At 35.2% G+C, this 20861-nt stretch overlaps 1 protein-coding gene across 5 annotated transcripts in view; it reads left to right on the plus strand.

Moving 5' to 3' along the window:
* Stag2 (stromal antigen 2) overlaps window positions 1-20861 on the plus strand; it is a 123016-nt gene that overhangs the window by 33006 nt on the left and 69149 nt on the right. For 3 of the 5 annotated variants that reach the window (XM_047535540.1, XM_047535545.1, XM_047535541.1), the window contains exon 2: window positions 18837-18981. In XM_047535540.1, coding sequence (XP_047391496.1) covers window positions 18938-18981 — 44 coding nt within the window. In that variant the 5' untranslated portion in view covers window positions 18837-18937. Of the gene's footprint in view, window positions 1-6033; window positions 6095-9537; window positions 9562-18836; window positions 18982-20861 lie in introns of those variants that run through there. The other 2 variants (XM_047535542.1, XM_047535543.1) reach the window with 2 other exon arrangements.

The following is a 20861-nucleotide window of genomic DNA, read 5'->3' on the forward strand; positions in this document are numbered from 1 at the left end:
ACTGTTGACAACCAACATTCTAGTTTTCATCTCTTTGAATTTGATGCCTCTAGGCATCTCATAATATTTATTCTTTTTTAGTAGAATCATAGAATCTTTGTCCTTTTGTGACTGACTTATTTCTCTTAGCCTAGTATCTTCCATGTTCATTCATGCTGTATATTTCAGAATTAATTGTCTTTCTCCCTCTCCCTCCCACTGAGCTACATCCCAGCTGTTTTTATTTTGAGATAGGGTCAGTCTAAGTTGATGAGGCTGGCCTACAACTTGTGATCCATCTGCCTAAGCCTCCCAAATTGCTGGAATTGATGGTGTTTGACCCCTTACCTGGCTGAGTTTTCTTTTCAAGGCTGAAAAATATTTAATTGTATGTACATACCATATTTTGCTTATCCATTTTTCTGTGAATGTACATGTGAGTTGCCTCCACTTTTTGTCTGTTGTGAATAATGCTGCTAAGAGCATGGGCATATAAATCCCTCTTCAAATTTCTATTTTTTGGGTATATACCCAAAAGTGGAATTACTGTATCATATGGTAATTCAGTTTAATTTCTTCTTCCTTCCCTTCCCTTCCCTTCCCTTTCCCTGCCTGCCTGCCTGTTGGTTGGTTCGTTTGTTCCCTTCCTTCCTTCCATCCTTCTTCTTTCCTAAGCCAGGGGCACTTTACCACTGAGCTATATCCCTCTTTCTATTTTTCATTTGGAGATAGTGTCTCCTTAAGTTGCTGAGGGTCTGGCTAAATTGTTGAGGCTGGCTTTGAGCTTGGGATCCTCCTGCCTCAGCCTCTTGAGCAACCGGAATTGCATCATAGTTTGATTGTGTTAGGAACACTCATGGAATTTTCACAGCACCTGCACGTACATTTTACTTTGCCACCAGCAATTCACAAGGGTTCCAATTTTTCCATTATCCTCACCAGTATTTGTTTCTTATTTAAGTAAATAATGGTTATTCTAAGTGTGAAATAGTATTTTATCGTGGCTTGGTTTATATTTCCCTAGTAATTAGTGATTTGAGATTCTTTTTGGGGGGGGCTGGTGGTTACTGGGGATTGAACTCAGGGGTACTCAACCATTGAGCCACATCCCCAGCCCTGTTTTGTATTTTATTTAGAGACAGGGTCTCACTGAGTTGCTTCTCACCTCGCTTTTACTGAGACTGACTTTGAACTCGTGATCCTCCTGCCTCAGTCTCCCAAGCCGCTGGGATTACAGGCATGTGCCACTGTGTCTGGCCATGTATATTTTTAAATGTACTTTTTATTTTTGGGGTGGTTACCAGGGATTGAACCCAGGGACACTTAACCATTGATCCATATCCCCAGCCCCTTTTTAAATTTTTTTATTTTGAGACACAGTCTTGCTAAGTTGCTTAGGGCCTCGCTAAGTAGCCAAGGCTGGTTTTGAACTTGGGATCCTCCTGCTTCAGCCTCCTGAGCTGCTGGGATTACAGGTGTTATTACTGTGCCTGGCCTAAATATACTTAAAACTTTTTTTATTTACTCTTTTTAGTTATCTATGACACTAGAATGTATTTTGTCATATCATATATACATGGATTATAACTTCCCAATTTTGTGGTTAAAGTAAATATTATAAAACTTGTATATGTACATTGTAGAATCTTAGAAAATACAGGTAACTAAAAATAAGGAAGCAAAATCCATCCTATTTCTGCCATTTTTCAGTGCACACGTGTGTGATTAAAAAAGATTGCTCTTTCTCTACATGTGCTTTTCTACCTCCCTCCCTTCTGAACCTTCTTTCTTTATTTTTTGGTATCATGGATTGAACCCAAGGGTGTGTAACCACTGGGCCACATCTCCATCCCCTTAAAATTATTTTTTTTAGTTTGACATGGTCTTGCTTAGTTTGCTTAGGCCTCACTAAGTTGCTAAGGTTGTCTTTGAACTTAAGGTCCTCGTGCCTCAGCCTCCAGCGGCACTGGGATTACAGACATGCACCACCATGCCTGGCTCCTCTTCCTTTTTTAGGTCAATCTTTCCATGTTAACAAAATTTTATTTTCTTTTTTGGGTCAGGGAAGACTGCTAGGGATCTAACCTAGTGTCTTGCTCTTTCTGAGCAATAACTGTATTGCTGGGCTATATTCCCCGCCCCCCAAATATCATTTTCTTATTGCCCAGTTCATATTCATATTTCTCCAGTTTTCCATAAATGTCATTTACAGCTTCTTTAATCCAAACTATGGCCATGCATTGAATTTAGTGCCTTCAGTTTTAACTCTGATAATCTAGCGCAGCCCACCCTCCTTTTATTTTTTGTTTTTATTCTTTATTTCTTGTGGTGCTGGAAATTGAACTCTGGGCATTCTGCTTACTAAGGCAAGTGCTCTTCTGCTACACTTTACCCCCAGCTCCAACCATTCTTTTATGTCAACTATATGAAGGCATAATTTACATGTAGTAAATTTACCCATTTATAGTCTTACTCTTTTTAAAAAATATATAAAATATATTTATTTATTTATTTATTATGCAGTACTAAGGACCAAACCCAGTGCCTCACACATGGATAGTCAAGCGCTCTGTCACTGAGCTATAGCTCCAGCCCCTAGTCTACTATTCTTTGATTTTGACAGTCTTCTTCTCTCTTGTAACCATTCACAACAATCAAGATAACATTCCTGTAACCCCACCACCCCCAAATTTCTTCTTGTCTTTTTGCAGTCAGTTTTTTCTTCTACTTGTGCTCCAGGCAATCACTATTTCCTTTCTATCATGGTAGATTAGTTGGCATTTTTTAGTATTTAGCATTTTATATAAATGAAATCATAGAATAGACACTTCGTGCCTGGCTTCTTTCACTTAGCATGTTGAGAGTCAGCCATGTTGCCCCTATTTTTAATGACACCATTTTGTTGAATAGAAGGGAACAGGGTTCTATATAATTTCCATTTTCTGGATATTTTTGTTCTTTAAGTGTCATAGGTTTGTTCCCTTTTCCCCTGTATTTCTTGCAATGGAAGTTATATCTGAAGCCTTCATGAATTCAAGTTAATAATTTTTGGTTAGGTGGTTTTGTGTATTTGATATTGTGTTTCATCAGGAGACACAGTAGAGATTATACTAATCCTTAGATTAGGGTGTTGACCATCTGATCCTCACATTGCGCTGCTTGGTTTTCACCTTGTAAGTAGAAAATAATCTGTGTAGTGTTAACTTGGGAGCTAAAAGATGGCCAATTTTGCATCAACCTAATCATTTTAATTTAAGTTGATAATCTTTGCTGGAGTCACCAATTTTATTAGAAGTCATAGGTTAATTTTCAAATTCTGTCACTCATTCTGTGTTCACTGGATTCCTTTTATTTATTTAATTAATTTATTTTTTGCAGTGCTAGTTATCAAACCCAGGGCCTTGAGCATTCATGCTAGTCAAATGCTGTTACCACTGGGCAACATTCCCAGCCTCACTGGTTTCCTTCAAAAGGAGAGCATTCCTTCATCAATTGTGATTGTTTTTTACCCTAAAATAAAATTCTTAGTGGAAAGGCAGAGTAAATGCTTATTTTTTTTTGGTTACCAGTTTTCAGATTAAGGAACTGATTTAAAACTATAATGATAATGTAGATTTTTTTTGTTTTGAGATTTATGTAGATTTTCATTAGTATATTTCAATAAACTGTAGTCATTATGTTTTTGCTATATTTTTAAAACCATGAGTTTTATTGATATTTCCATTTTTTTTGTTAAAATATGGACAACAAAAAAGGTGACATTATAAACTTTTATGCCATTATTTAGTGACATAAAGTACATTTTCATTGTTTGCAGACATCACCACCATCCATCTATAGAACTTTTTTTCCATCATCTCCAACAGAAGCTCTGTATCCATTAACACTAATTCCCCATTCCCTCAGCCTCTAGCAACCCAACTGTAATTCTACTTTTTTCTTTGAATTCCTTTCCATACCTCACATGAAAATAAATGTCCTTTTGTGACTGGCTTATTTCCCTCAGCATGTCTTCCAGGTTCATCCACACTGGTGAGGCCCTGTCTCAAAAAATAAAAATGACAGGGGGTGTAACTCAATGGTAGAAAGTTCGTGGGTTCAGTCTCCACTATTGCCATAAAAAAATGGTTGAATGAGTAATACATTTTCCTAATTCAAAACTTAAAATTATATGGAAGTGTGTGTGTGTTTGTGTGTCTATGTCTATGTCTATGTATATATATGTCTTCCACAGATTCCTACCTTCTATATTCATTTTATCATTCCCTCTCTTGATAGGCAACTTAAAAATTGTTTGTTAATTCTTTCTGTCTGTTTCTGTTTTTATGGTACAGGGGATAAAACCCAGGCTTTCAGGTGTGCTAGATAAACACACTTATCATTGAGTTATATTCCAACCACTCTATTTCTTTTTATGTAGACAAATATATCCATCCACAGATACATTCTTATTATATGCCTTTCTTGTGTGAACGGTAGCACATTGATCAACACAATTTGATGTTGACTTTTTTCTTTTTCTTTCTTTTTTGTGTGGTACCTGGGTATCAAACCCAGGGACTCATACATGCTAGGCAAGCACTCTACCACTGACCTACATTCTAGTTCCACCTGATGTAGACTTTTGATTTTAAGTGATAGATCTAACAAAAGATCTTCAGTGTTTTTGGATCCCTTTTTACATGGTGTCATGAGAGTTGAATCTGCAACACTGACTCCTGAACCATTTTGTGATCTACAAATTGTAATCAATATGATATTCCTAGTTTACTAGTAACAGAGTTAAAAATACATAGCAATGAGTGGGTGTGGTAACACAGCACCTATAATTCTAGCTACCTGGGAGGCTGAGGTAGAAGGATTGCTCATGGTGTCTTGGCCAAAACCATGTCTCAAAAAATAAGTCAGGTGAGGTGGCACACACCTGTAATCCCAGTGGCTCTGGAGACTGAGACAGGAAGGTCATGAGTTCAAAGCCAGCTTCAGTAATTTAGGCGCTAAGCAACTCAGTGAGATCCTGTCTCTAAATAAAATACAAAGCAGGGCTGGAGATATGACTCAGTGGTTGAGTGTCCCTGAGTTCAATCCCTGGTAAACATCCCCCCTGCAAAACAAATGAAAGAAGAGCTGGGATGTAGCTTGGTGATAAAGTGCCCCTACGTTCAATCCCCAGTACCCCCCAAAATATAGCAATGAATGAACACTTCTTGTTCCTCTAACTTTGTATGGAAAATGGACTGATAAAATATAGTTGAATATCTAGTAAAACTATGGTTAGTTAAAGCAGATGACATGGGACTAACCTGTATGGGGAACATAATGAAGTAAAATGATATAAAAGCAGCATATTTGGCAAACTTCAACAGAATAATTGGCATGAAATGGTTAACAAAGAAAAGTTTTCCTTTGGATTTGTTAATTAGGGGAGATGAGCACAGTCATTGAAGGGAGGGGAGAGTGGGAAGAAGGGAGCGAGGAGATTGTTTATCTTGATAAAAAGGGCGTTTTGAGTACTTTTTGCAAAAATAATAATCATAACAAAATGGGAGAATTTTGTGTATGAAGAATCTCCTCATACATGTTCTCAGTATTGCTACATTGTTTGGCAGATGCCTTTTTGTGAAGTGAATCATTACAACATGTTTTTCTATAGAAAAAGTTTTCTAATTGAGTTTCTTAACTGATGACTTAGCAGATAAACCATTGGTACAGCAAAGGATGTCATAACATCAGGTTACAGTAGCATAAGTTTAAGATAGTAGTTTCAAGTTAGCTGCAGGACAGTGTACTGTTTAGTCTACCCCAAATAGAAATATTGGTCCTAGTATGTGTTTTTAATAATGTATTAAGTGCTTGCTGAATCATTATTTTGCTTCCTTTCCTAGCATCTAAATAGTCCTTTTGACTAGATACTATTAAAGATGGATGATTTAATGTATTTGTGGTGTTTTCTTTTTTTCACCTGGGATTGAACCCAGAGGTGCTTAATGACTGAGCCACATCCCCAGCCCTTTTTATTTTTATTTGTTTTGTGACAGGGTCTTGCTAAGTTGCTGAGACTGACCTTGAACTTCTGATTCTCCTGCCTCAGCCTCCCCAATTGTTAGGATTACAGGTATGCACCACACATTCAGCTCCATCTTAGCCATATTTAAGTGTGCAGATTGGTAGTATTATATATATTCATATTATGAAACATTTCTAAAAAAATTTTTTTATCTTGAAAATCTGAAATACTGTACTAATGAACAACTCCTTTTTTCCTTTTCTCCCATTCTCTGATAACCACTATTCTAAATTGTTTTTATGAGTTTGACTACTTTAGATACTTTATAAGTAGACTCTTAAAGTATTTGTCTTTTTGTGACTGGCATATTTCACTTTGCTTAATGTCCTCTGGGTTCCATCCATGTTGTACCATGTGACTGAATGTCCTTCACATTTAAGATTAAATAATAAATATTCCATTGCATGTGTAATGCCGCATTTTGTTTATCATTCATCTGTGCATGCACATCTGAGTTTCTTTTTCCTCTTGGCTAATGTTAATAGGTGTGCAAATGTCTGTGAACCTCATTTTCAATTCTTTTGGGTGTATGTGCTCAGAAGTGGGATTGCTAAACCATGATGATTGTATGTAATTTTTTTTAAATTGAGGATTGAACTCAGGGGCAGACTACCACTGATCTACATCCCAAGCCCTTTTTATTTTTTTGAGACAAGGTCTTGCTAAGTTGTCAGGGCTTGCCTTGAACTTGTGATTCTCTTGCCTCATCCTCCAGAGTTACTAGAATTATAGTTGTGCACAACCATGCCTGACCTGTTTTCAATTTTTAAAGGAACTGTTATATTGTTTTCCATAGAGGTTGAACATTTTATAATACCACCAGCAACACACATAGCACACAGCCTTACACAACAAGTGTTTTTTGTTTTTTCGGTTGTAGCCATCCGAATTGATTTGTGGTGATAAATTATTCTGGTTTTGGCTTTCATTCCTCCGATGATTGGTGATGTTCAGCATCTTTACATATACTGTTGGCCATTTGTGTATTTGGAGAAATATCTGTTCCAACATAACAGTTTTTGCCTATTTTAACAAATGGAATTTTTTGATTTTTTTGTTGTTGAGTTGTAGGATTTGTTATATATTCTTGATATTAACCCTCTTATCAAATATATGATTTTTTGGGGGAGTTTAGTTAATATTTATTGAACATTTGAACAAATTAATAATTTGCAACTTTTGCTTAATAAGTAATATATGAACTTTTTTTTTTCAAATATATGATTCTTAATTTTTTTCCTTTTTGCAGTACTAGGACTTGAGCTTGTGGCCTTGTGCATGCGAGGCAAGCACTCTACCACTGTGCTGTACCTCAAGCCCTCACGTATATGATTTTTGAATTTTTTATTCCATTCTGTAGTTTGCCTTTTCACTCTGTTGATTGTTGTTTGATAGAGTCACATTTGTCTAATTTTACTTTTGTTAGCTGTGCTTTCCTTATCTGTCTAAGAAAGCATTGCTAACTGCAGTGTCATGAAGTTTTCCCTTATTTTCTACAAGAAGTTTCTTCCCCCCCACTAGGGATTGAACCTAGGGGTACTTTACCATTGAGCTACATCCCCAGCCCTTTGTTTTTTGTTTTTTTGATACAGGTTCTCTCTAAATTGCTGAGAGTAGCCTTGAACTTGATATCCTACTGCCTCAGCTTCCCAAGTTACTAGAATTACAGGAGAGTGCCAAAGCATCTGATTTTACAAGGAGTTTCATAGTTTGAAGTGTTAAATTTAGGTCTTTAATCCATTTTGAGTTAATTTTTATATATAATATAAATTAAGGGTTCAGCTTCATTTTTTTTATCCTGTGGATATCCAGTTTCCCTAGCATCATTTGTACAAGGGTTGTTCTTTCCCAATTGAGTGGTCTTGGCACCCTTGTGAAAGATCATTTATGCCATGTATATGAGGATTTACTTTGGGGCACTTAATCCTGTGCTATTGATTTATTTATGTGAGCATCACACAGTTTTGGTTACTGTTGGTTATGTAGTATGTTTTAAAATCAGGAAGTGCATGTCTTTCAAATGTTGTTATTTTTAAATTTTTTGGTTATTTGGGGGGTCCCTTGGAAGTCTACATCAATTGTAGGAAGATTTTTTTCTGTTTAAAAAAAAAATTTTTTTTTTTTGTGGTACTGGGGATTGAACCCAGGGACTTGTGATTGCGAGGCAAGCACTCTACCAACTGAGCTATCTCCTCAGCCCTACAATTAATATTTGATAAGAATTTTACTGAATCCATAGACCACTTTGGTTACTGTGGATATAAAAATATTAAGCCTTTTCTCTGTATCTGGGTCATCTTTGATATCTTTCAGCAGTATTTTTGGTCTTTATTGTACAAGCTTCCTAACTCCTTAGTTAGGTTTATTTCTAAGTATTTTATTTTATTTTTTTTTGTTTTTGGTGCTGAGGATTGAACCCAGGGCCTTGTACATGCCAGGCATGTGTGCTGTACCACTGAGCTACATCCACAGCTCTTTGTATTTCTTATTTTTAGAGAGTGTCTCACCGAGTTGCACAGGCTGGCCTTAAACTTGGTATCCTTCTGTGTCATTCTCGCAAGTATCTGGCATTACACACTACACACAGATATTTTATTCTTTTTGATGCTTTTGCAAATAGAATTGTTTTACTAATTTCCTTTTCAGATTGTTCATTGTTAGTGTATAGAAGTGCAACTGAATTTTGTGTGTTGATTTTGTATCCTGCAACTTCACTGGATTTATTCTAGCATTTTGTGTCTGTGTGTGGAAATTTGGGAATTTTCTACATAAAAGATCATGTCATCTGGGAACAGATAATTTTACTTCCTTTTTATTTGAATGCCTTTTATTATTTTTCTTGCTTAATTGCTTTGGCTAGGACTTACAATACTATGGTTAAGTGGAAGTGTTTAGAGTGGACATCTTTGCCTTGTTTATGATCTTAGAGGAAAAGCTTTTAGTTTGTCATCATTGAGTATGATGTTAGCTGTGGGCTTCTCTTTTTTTAGGGGAGTACCCGGGATTGAACAAAGGGACACTCAACCACTGAGCCACATCCCCAGCCCTATTTTGTATTTAATTTGGAGACGGGATCTCACTGAGTTGCTTAGCGCCTCACCATTGATGAGGCTGGCTTTGAATTCTTGATCCTCCTGCCTCACCCTCCAGAGCTGCTGGGATCACAGGCATGCGCCACTGCTTCCTACAGCTTTGAGCTTTTCTTAACTGACCTTTATTGTGTAGAGGTAGTTTTCTTCTGGTCCTAATTCCTTGAGTATTTTAATGGCCAACAGGTCAAATGCTTTAGCTGAACCAATTGTGATGATCATGTGGTTTTTGTCTTTCATTTGTTAATGTGCCATATTACCTGTTTTTTTTTTTTTTTTTTTTTTTTTTTAAGGTATTGATAGGTTTATTTAGGAAAGTAGATACACATTGAAGGAAGAATGGAGAGGGAGGTAATCACAATAGAGTGATGCCTTTGGGAGTAAAACAAGAAATACTCAAGGGAGAATGCAGACTATCTCCAGAGGGTGAGAGAACCTATTACATTGATTTCTTTTCTTTTTTTTTTTTTTTGAGAAAAAGTTAAAAGAAATTTTTATTGCTTTGCCAGCAAAGGAGAAACACAGGGGACTCCTGTCCCAGAGGTTGTGATCTGCCCATCAGCAGGAACAGGGGACTTTTAAAGAGGCTATTCAAAGGCTACATTCCATGGGTTCTGCTGTTGGATATTGCATTGAGTTTTGTATGTTGAATTTGTCAGTATTTTGTGGAGAGTTTTTGCATTAGTGTTCATCAAGGATATTGATCCATAGTATTCTTAAACTTTTCTGACTTAAATTTAATTAATTAATTTGGTACTTGGAATTGAATCCAGGGTGCTTTACCACTGAACTACCTTTCCAACCCTTTTAATTTTTTATTTTGAGGCAGTTGCTGAGTCCGGCCTTGAACCTGTGATTCTCCTGCCTCCCCCTCTGAGTTGCTGGGAATATAGGCTTGTGGTAATGTGCCCAGCTTAAATTTAATTTTTTATAGATCAATTTGCATGTTTTACTCTTTTTCTAGGAATGTTAGCATTTAGAATTAAGATAAATTTAAGTACCATATATGTGTGGCTGGTATTCTGTAATGCCTACTGTTTGGAATTACCAAATGAAGAACCAACTTCTTTAATCTGACTTTAGAAATGGGAAGTACCTATATAGTGTTAACTGACTGAATTGTGAAAGCTTATTAGATTTCTGAACTTGAATATCAATTTAATTTATGCCTATGGATTGTTACATTGTGGTTAGCAAAAATATTTGTGGGTTATATTAAGTAAGTGGTAAAGTCAGATATTTTAATAAGGTCTTAACTAATTAGAAGTGAAAGAAAAAACTAGGTATGTAATCTGTATGTTTTGTATGGTGGTTATGCTAAAATGAAAAAATAAGTAATGTGCTTATTAATAGTGCATTTCTAAATTTTAGTTTGAATTTTTTATTATTTTCTCTAAAGTGGTTTATTTTACACTTTAGTTTTATTGTCTTTAATTTACTGAGTTGTATCTGTTATCATTATATCTCCATCTTGCCAATTATTAATGAATGCTCAATATTTCATTTGGATACTTTTTACTACTTTGAATAAATACATGTGGAGACTTCTGATGTAATGTACTGACAGAGTATAAAGTGAAAATTTAAATTTCCCTTGAAATCCAGGCAAGATTATCCTCTATTCATCTACTTTGCTATGAAATCTACCTTTATCTGCTATAGCCTGAAATTTGCTAATGAGCCAGTGGTGTTCAGTGTGAAATGGTCTTAACAAAGTTAGCGAATTGTGCTTAAATCATGCTGTATACCATTTAGTACTGTTAACACAGAATATATCTTCTTGTAAATTTGATTTTTATTTTTCTAGATAGCATTTTTACAAGCTACTTGCATCTCACCTGAAATATTGATAATCATTACATCCAATTGTAATTACCCCTGTTTATTTATGATGTTTTAACATCTGGGAAATTGTTAATGTGGGATATATATGTATGTTTGTGTGGGGATATATATATATATATATGTATATTTCAATTATATATATATATATTTCAATTAACTTCGTTTAAAAGGCTAAATTCAGCATGGTGGCGCACGCCTGTAATCTGGGAACAGATGATTTCACTTTTTATTTGAATGGCTCAGGAGGCTGAGGCAGGAGGATCAAGAGTTCATAGCAAGCCTCAGCAATTTAGCTAGGTGGTAAGCAACTCAATGAGACCCTGTCTCTAAATAAAATACAAAGTAGGGCTGGGGATGTGGCTCAGTGGTCGAGTGCCCCTGAGTTCAGTCCCTGGTACCAAAAAAAAATTCAATGTGATATTCAAATATATGAGTTGTGTTAGTCAACTTTCCATCACTCTAACAAAACAATTGAAACAATCAACTTTTAAAGAGAAGTTTTATTGTGGCTCAGTTTTGGAGGTTCCAGTTCATGATAGATTAGCCCTGTTGCTTTAGGCCTGTGGGTGAGGCAGCACATCATTGTGGGAGTGTGTGGAAAAACAAGACTGCTTACCCCATCATGAGCCAGAGAACAAGCAGGGACCCTGGGCACGACACTTGCCCTCAGGGGTATGACAAGTCCTCTTACATGCCTCACTTCTTAAAAGCTTTACTACCTTCCAGTAGCACCACCTTCAGGACCAAGTCTTTAATACAGTAACTGGTGGGGAACACTCATGAGTGGGCACTGATATTTCTTTTTAAAAATTATTTGGTTGTTTACCTAGGCAGATTGAGAGATGATTTTAAGGTGATAATATGTGATAAAACAGATATTTTGTCTGTTTTGATATTTATTTTGGGTTAGAACTGATAATGTCTGGTCAGTTGCAGCTTTTTAGGGCAAACTCAGGAGTTAGGTAACTTGGAATTAGCTAATAGCTATTTATTCATTATGTCCAGTATAATTTGGTATCCAGTTTCATAGAACCAGTGCCAGTTTGGTCAGACAGGGCAATATTATGGCATTTAGTTTAGGGCAACTTGAGAGACCCAGAAAAACTTTTTAGGTTGGCTTTATATAAGGGCAGGATTCCAGTTCCTGGAATGGGATGATAGATGCATTACAGCAAGAATATTTCAGATAGGGTAGGATCCTTGGGGAACAGGTTCCAACTGAATTCACGTTGTTAGAATATTTGGTCTGCAGGAATAAGGTAGAAGCCTTTTCTTGCATCTTCCTGCTCCCTCCCCCTCAAATTAGTTGGTCATTATTTGTTTCTGAGTATACAGAAAATATAACTGATGGTTAAGAACCAGTACAGGCTGAGTATGTAGGTTGGGCCAGGTGGTCACAATGTGGTAAGGGCTTGTGTTACATTTTGAAAATATTGGAGAATGTGGGTGGATAAGGAAAGTAGGAAAATTGCTGAGCAATGAGACACTACTATCATACTCTTAAAAATAGTAGGGGAACAGGTGGATGTTTCCAGTTCTGTCTGGCTCTAGTTTCTGGCAGTGTATAATGATGCCATATCTGTGTAGAATGCCCCAGCTTGCTCCTTCCCCTCTTCATGAAAGTAAAAGTTATTTTTGATGTCTTGTGGCCTTTGGGGTGTGTTCAGTTTGTCTTAGTTTTTTTTTTTTTTTTTTTAGAAAGGGCTTCTATTTTTAGCCTCTTCTCTTTATGTTATTTTTAAAGTTTGTAAGTACAGATATTGGACCTATCCTCCAATTAGTTAGGAAATGTAGACAGAGTCATTAATTTTTTGGTCTCTTTCAGGCATTAGATTACTTAATCCTGCAGTAGAGCAAGGGTTAACATGAATTCTTTAGGACTTGCCCCAGGTTTGTGAAATAAAGTATATTTAGAAGTAGTATATGTAGTAGATGTAATGTATGTTGTCAAACTTTTAAATTAAGGTTTTACAACTGATTTGAGTACACATGATCATTGCTTGCTTTGTCATTCTTTTCACTGTCATTTACTCTGAAGACCACAAATTAGGGAGATTGTCAGAGGGAGGAAAAATATCTCCTGAGTAATAAGAATTTTTAAGGACATTAATCAAAGGGGGCAGTAGGTTTTTCTCTCCTTTTAAAAGCAGGTATTTATTTCTAATTTAAAATTCTGTGAGCTTTCATTTCTTACTCTGTGAATTCAAACACTGCCTCTTACCATTTGACATAAGAATGATAGTAACTTTTCTTTTGACCAACGGTACTGTTGTGGGAACTAGTGTACTTTTTGGCATTCACAGCCTTAGCTCAATGACAGAGCTCTGTCTGTTCTCTCTTAACAAAGTAGATAGGCCAATAAAAGGAACATACTTTGGGATCCTGTTGTCAAGGGTCTGTAAGAAAATTTCTATTCCCTGCTAATCTTGAGTTGGCAAATATCATAAAGATAATTTTATGATGGAACTCAGAGTTTCTATATGTTTAATTTTAGAAAGTTATGAACCTGAAATATGAATAAATGAGGCTTGAGCAGCATCAGTTTATAATTCCTCAGATAGTTCATTTTAATAGAGTATAGTTCCTTCTCATAATTTACTTGTACTAACAGTAAGATTTTAAATTAAAAATTTTTTAAAAATCACTCAAATTTCCACCACTCTAGCTCTCTTCCATTGCTTCGTTTTTGTTACTATTACATGTCAATGTATGGATTTTAATGTATCAAACTTTACCTATGTTGATACACAGTCATAAATAGTTTCATTTGTATGAAGGCTAAAGTAATTAAACACTGATGTAACATCACGTAATCTATGGTTGGACATTTAAGTAATTCCTAATTTTAATTGTTTATATTACACTGAAGATGACATTTTAGGAAGGTATATATACTAGGTATACCTAGATGTGATCTTTATAGATAGGATGGGACCCTATTCAGGGAAGTATTAAAGTAAGGAGATGGCTTATGGTGTATGAATTTGCCAGCTTTTAGTGGTTGAATAATTCTGCATTTTTAATGAGAATTAACACACTAGCTGTTGAAGTGCCCTCCCCGTCATGCTTCCCAGTAATATATGGATTCTGAGGAACCTTGTTAAGTGATAGCTCTATTTCTCTTTTGAGACCATTTGGGATTGAATTGAAAGACATTTGAGATCATCGGTTTATAGGAAAAAAATCTACTCTAAAATATTTTGAAACCATCAAAGATTGGACTCAGGGGCGCTCGATCACTGAGTCACATCCCCAGTCTTACTTTGTATTTTATTTAGAGACAGGGTCTCACCAAATTGCTTAGAGCCTTGCTTTTGCTGAGCCTGGCTTTGAATTCTCAATCCTCCTGCTTCAGCCTCCAGAGCTGCTGGAATTACAGGCATGTGCCACTGCACCCAGCAAGTTTCAGCTTTTAGATCTCTATATCAAAAGCATGCTACTGAGGATATTTACCTGAATTTAATGTTTATAATTCAATATATATGATCATCTGTTGCTTTTTAATCCAGTAGTTGTACATAAATATATTTAAATTAATGGCAGCATGCTACAATAGTCCCCCCTTATCCACATCCACATATGTTCTAAGACCCTGGGTGGAAAACTCACCATGGATAAGAATGAACCCTATTTATACACTGTACTTTTTTTCCCCTGTATTTGCATATGTATGATAAAGTTGAGTTTATAAATCAGGCAAAGAGATTAACAACAACAATAATAAAATAGGACAGTTATAACAATATATTGTTTAAAAGTTTGCACGTTGGGGCCAGTAAGTAAAACAAGGGTTAGTTGACCACAAGCACACAAGCACTGTGATACTGAGAGTAGATTTGATGACTGATAACAGGTACTAGGTGACTAGGTAGGTTATATACCTCATGAATACTCTGGACAAAGGTATCACTTACATTCCAGGTGGGTTGGGTTGGATAGGGCAAAATTGCATCCTGCTATCCAGAATGACAAATAGTATAAAACTTCATAATTTGTTATTTCTTAAATTTCCCACTTAATAACTTTTAGTGGTTGGTTGAGGGAAAGTGAAACTAAAGAAAGCTAAACAGTGGAATAGAGAGCAAGCTGCTGTATACACTTGAACCTAAGGAAATAGTTTTATGTTAATATATGCTGTTTCCATTACTTATGAATGCAGTAGCTTAGTTTTCAGTAACAAGCAAGCTAGTTGTTACTAGATAAGGCCCCCACTTCCCCAAATAGGAAAACAATGATTGAGACCTGATGCAGATGTCATTTCTATGCTTTACCTCCAAAGCCATTGGAATGGCAACTTTTTATAGTTCTAGAGAAATGCTATATGTGATAAAGACTTCAAAGTTTTCCTTTGATACTAGGTGAGAGCTCCACCTTGTGATCTTAGAGCATATTTTTTTAAAAAATTAATAATCTGCAGGAGCCAGAAATGATATAGTTAAGTGTGGATTTTTAAACACACACACTTTTATTTGAGCATTACTTCTTATAGTTTTGGGTTTCCCATCTTAGGTCAAATTGTATCAAGCACATTTAAAGACATCTTTTATGAATTTTATAATATACTTGGGGAAAGCAAATTTTATGTGCAGGTATAGGTATTCAAAATAAAACCAAAACATTCTCAGTGTTTCTGTAGGTTAAAGTTTACATTCTTTAAGAAATTCCCAGTTTATTCATTGTGCCCCTCTTTAAATTACAAAACAACTATAATGTTTACCATTTTTGTTGAGATGTGATAAACTATTTTGGTGGAAACAAGTTATTTGGAAATGATTAAAGTAGTAAAAACACATTGATTTCCATGGAATTTAGCATTCTTACATTTATAACATTAGGTGGTATTAAAGGAAGTGATTCTTAGTAGAAATGTTTTCATGGTTCTTGTAAAGGCAGCTATATCATGGCAAGAATCATTGCTGTTCTGTTCACTGTTGTGTTCCCAGTGTCCAGCACTGCACTTGACACAAACCTCAGAACTCTGGTGTATGGAGTTCAAAGAATAAAGCCAGATAACGTTTATACCATTCAGGAAAAAAGATACCATGGTAGTATATAGATACTATTAATTTGTTGGATGGATTTTTAATATTTAGAAACTTTTTTTGATTTGTTTTGTGGTAATGAGAATGAAACCCAGGGCTTCAAGCATGCTAGGTAAGTACTCTACCACTGAGCTACATCCCCAGCCCCAGTATTTAGAAACTTCTAAAAATAAGTATTTCACTGGGATAGGAAATTGGCCAGTTGAATTTTTTTTCCCTAAGCTTATCAGACTCTTGAGGCAACATTCTTTTAATTTCTCCCTAAGTTTATCAGACTCTTGAGGCAACATTCTTTTAAAAATATAGGCACCTGGGCTGGGGCTGTATCTCAGTGGTAGAACACTAGCCTAGCAAGCATGAGACACTGGGTTTGATCCCACCGCACCACATAAAACTAAATAAAATAAAGGTATTGTGTCTGTCGACAACTGAAAAAAAATTTAAAAAATACTCATCTGGTCTTGAGAGACTCCCATCCTAGGTTTTGCTTTGGTTTCTAATTGCCACATACTCGTTAGTATAAGTTGAGTATTCCTTACCCTGATATTTCAGATTTCGGAGAACTTTATTTTTAGAATATTTGCAAAGACCTCACTGGTCGAGTGTCCCTACTCTGAAATCAGCAATATTCCAAAATCTGGAACTTCTGAACAATCATGTTGGTGCTCAAGAAGTTTTGGATTTCAGAAGAGTTTGAATTTTTGGAATAGGGATGCTCAACCTGGCAAAACTTTGTACATTTTTTGCACTATAAATTAATTTTGTTGCTATTTAGGGGAATGTAGTGTGTATGTATGTATATATATGTGTCTATATCTACATAGAGAGAGACACACACGCACACATAGTGTTTTTCAGAGTTAAAGCATTTTTTATGTTCCTCACCTGTGACTCCTTAGGACACTATTCATGAAAAGTCTTTCAAGTCTGCTTAAAACCTGTGTTGAAGGGGAGCAGCAAAGTGTTTTGTTCTGTTTATCCTGGGAACAGTACCCTAGCTAAACACACATTCTACCACTGAGCTACATCCCCTGTCCCAGTAAATTTGGCTTTTATGAACTGCTCAGAGAGGCAAAGAGATGCAGCAAGGATCATGTGACCACTTGTTATTTCCATTTTACCATCTGGACAACCGGATCTGTTGGTTAAAATTTATTAGGTCTGTGCCTTTCCAGGTTCCTTCAAAAAACATATTAGTTTTCTTTGTAAAATTAGTTAGGATTTTAGGAGACAAAGGTGTGTGTCCTATGGGTGATGACAAACTTCAGAACTCTGGTGTATGTAGTTCAAAGAATAAAGCCAGATTAATGTTTAGTGATATTGGAGGGGAACAAACCCAGGGCAATGATTTATGGCAAGGGGAAGACCATACTAATAGTTATAGCTAAATATTTTGCAATCTGAGTACCGTTCAGGAAAAAAGATACTGTGGTAGTATATATAATTCTTGATTATTCAGGGCTTAATTTGTGGCTTATTCATCCTTCTTGTTTTCTCCTATTACTTCATTTGTTATTTTGCTATTCACAAAGTAGTTTTGTAAGCAAAACTTAATATTTTTTGCTGTTTTAGCTTAATTAGAGTAAACTAGGAAATGCAGAATTTTGATCACCTGTATATTAATGAAAAAACTAGTAACCATTTGTGATATTTCTTAGATATTTCAAATTAAAGGAAAAATTAGACCATCTTTTTCTTATATAATGCTTTCTCTGTTGGACGAGATCATTTGAATTTCATCAGTGTGTAGTACTTGGGACATTTATTATTAATTGAATATGTTTAGTCTTTCCTGCTTTTTCTTTCGGTGGCCACCAACTACCAGATTCTCTTGGGAATAAAAGAAAAAACATAAAACACAAAATTATGAGAAAATATGCACAAGACTAAGAACTTCAGACCTTATTAGCTTCAGCCCACTTTCTCCTTTTTGTTCTAGACTGGTCGTTTGCTTTTAGGTTACTCTCTCATTTAGGAAATATATCTTGACCTTCAAATATAGAAGCAATACTTTTGCTTTGGTCAACTTGCACTTATTTTGGTCACAAGTACTCCATTTAGTTGTCCTTGAGACTTTTTTTTCCTGTCCTGGGTATCAAACTCGGGAGCTTGCACATTCTGGGCCACATATTATTAGTATTCAAACTGATTGTAAATTCCTTGAGGTTGTAAATTCCTTGAGCGGGGGAATAGATCAGATCTAACGTTTTCCCCCTCTTCTTTCTCAGCACAGTGTGACATTATCATGAAGGGTTTTTTTTTTTTTTTTAAAGCCAGTCTTTGTACTTGTGTCCTCAAGGGTAGAAAAACCTGTTCTTAAATTATTTTAAATTATATCTTAGGGTTTTTTTTTCCAGCTCCTTTTAACCATATCTATACACACAAAGAGCTGCACATTTTCAGGCATTTCATATTATGGTTTAAACTTGTCATAGGGATTTTAGATCTAATAAGTCATATCCTGTTTTTTAGGGTGTGTGCATATATATGTATGTACATACTTATGTAAGTATATGTATCTGTATAGACACAAACACATACATATATAAAACCAGGCTACAGAATCATAACACACTTTAAGCATAATTGTAATGCAAACTCCTTTTTTTGTCCATGTGATATTACTGTGGAGCTGTGCAAGAGTTCTAACAAATCCCTATCTAGGAAAAAAAAGTGATCAAATGCAAAGGAACACAATCTTTATTTATGAAAACATATTGTCAGACACAGGGAATTTACATTTTGAGTATGAATATCCCTTCCCAATATTTTTGGTATATTTATAATAAACGTGACATTTTATTTTCTTTAAAGGAGTCGTCTTTCTTAGAAGAAAGAAGCAAACTAGTATTTTACTCACATTAAATATATGAATTTATTTCTGACATTGGGGTGTTCCAGAAGATGATAAAGAAATGATAGCAGCTCCAGAAATACCAACTGATTTTAATCTACTACAGTAAGTAAATTATATTTTGATAAGTTTTTCTCACAAAATGAGAAATGTTAATTTTGGTTCAATTTATTTCTGAATAAGAAGACTTAATATATAAGATTATATTTATGTTTTGAAACAGTTTTATATTAGTGTTCATTGGGCTCTATAGTAGTTAGTATTATACACTGTAAGGTGCTGTTTTTAATTCACATAATACAGAATTTTATTTTTTTACTGTGCCATTCTGAGGCCATAGTTGATTTCTCAATAGTAGTTCTTTTGAGTAGCATCATAACAGCCTTGATAAGTTAAGGCTTCTTATTAGTGGGGAATGTATATAAGCATTGTTTTTTAGGATGTAATTTCAGATTTCCATTAAATTATGATGGACTAAGATAAGCCTTATGAAGGTAGGACATGGCATCATAATTTTTATAGAAACAAGTTCCATGCATATTGGTACATTCAGTATTTCACTAAGTTTTAGCCCAGGCTGGCCCTAAGGTTGTGATATTCCCACCTCAGCCTTCCAAGTAGCTGGGATTAGAGGCATGCACCACTGCACTTCGCCCTAACTTTATTTCACACACACACACAATTTCCTGTTAGGTTCTTATAAGACTTGATTTGAAAAGAGTTCAGTTGCTAACAACTTTAATCACAACAGATAGATGACCATTGTACACATAATGACAGCTAATATCTGTCTTGATTGTAGGTAGTTTTTATATTTTAATTATTTTCTCTTTGGTGGAGATTGATTCTATTAGGATATTGCTAATACTGAAAATATGATGGGGGGTGGTGAGGCAGTGCTGTGAATTGAGTCCTGGGTCCTTTTCATGATAGGCAGATACTCTACCACGGAGCTATACCTCCAACTCCAAAGTATAGTTTTAACGTGATTTTAATCCTAGTGTACCTTTATTCTATTTTAAGATTCTTGAGAAAAAATTCTTGTTTTTCTTTGTGTTTGTTTCAGGGAAGACATGAAATTGTTGAAAAAGAAATTCTATTCTGGTTTGACTAGTCTCAAATTCATTGATCAAAGACATTCAGGCTTTCAAAAATAGCATCTTTTAAATTGTATTTTTTTAATTACATCATTAGTAGGAGAATTCCATGTATTCCAGATTTTGAATTTCTTTGTAAAAATTAACTATTACTTTTGTTAAAAGTATTAAGTGGCTGATGTATAGGACACTATGCAAAATGATGTGAAGAGTTAAGTTAGATTCATCTGCCTTTATGAGCTCTGATTTTAAAGATGTAAGAGAAGATTATGAAATTTTTAAAAATATTTTAAGATTAGTGACTATTTAAAAGGTTTATATTGTAGGGTATTCTGTTGACTTTTAGAATATCTCGAGTAATAGGAACTAAAATAGGATGATGGATAAAAGAGAATTGGTGTTAGGGGGCTATAATAAACCTAGCATTTGGTTGGATATGTAGCGTAGAGGGCACAGTAAAGAGGAATATATGATTTGATCATGCAATAGATGACTCATGTTTCAAACCCCTAAAGAGTTAACTCATTCTTGTCAGCATATAAACATGTTATTTCACCTAGGGTAGCTTATTATTATAGTTGTTCTTTTGATCTTAAAACACAGGAAAGCATTGGAGAAAGAAAAGGCTTAGGAGAGTGTTTTTTTCTGATTGAGGGTTATTTTAGACTCCAGATTACTCACTTCACCTTTCTTCAGAAGATTTTTCAGTTAGTAGTCAAATCTGTAATAGCTCATTCTTTTAGTTAGGATAACTTGGAGGATTAAGAGTATAATTGAGCTTTTGATTAGTCTTTGGCTATTGGAATATTGTGAAGACTAATGATTGCTTACAGATTATAGCAGTTACTGAGCTAAGAGCTGGTATCCCACAGGCATCTTGGGAAGAAA

The sequence above is a fragment of the Sciurus carolinensis genome, chromosome X (genome assembly GCF_902686445.1).
Source record: "Sciurus carolinensis chromosome X, mSciCar1.2, whole genome shotgun sequence".
In the NCBI taxonomy this organism is placed as follows: domain Eukaryota; kingdom Metazoa; phylum Chordata; class Mammalia; order Rodentia; family Sciuridae; genus Sciurus; species Sciurus carolinensis.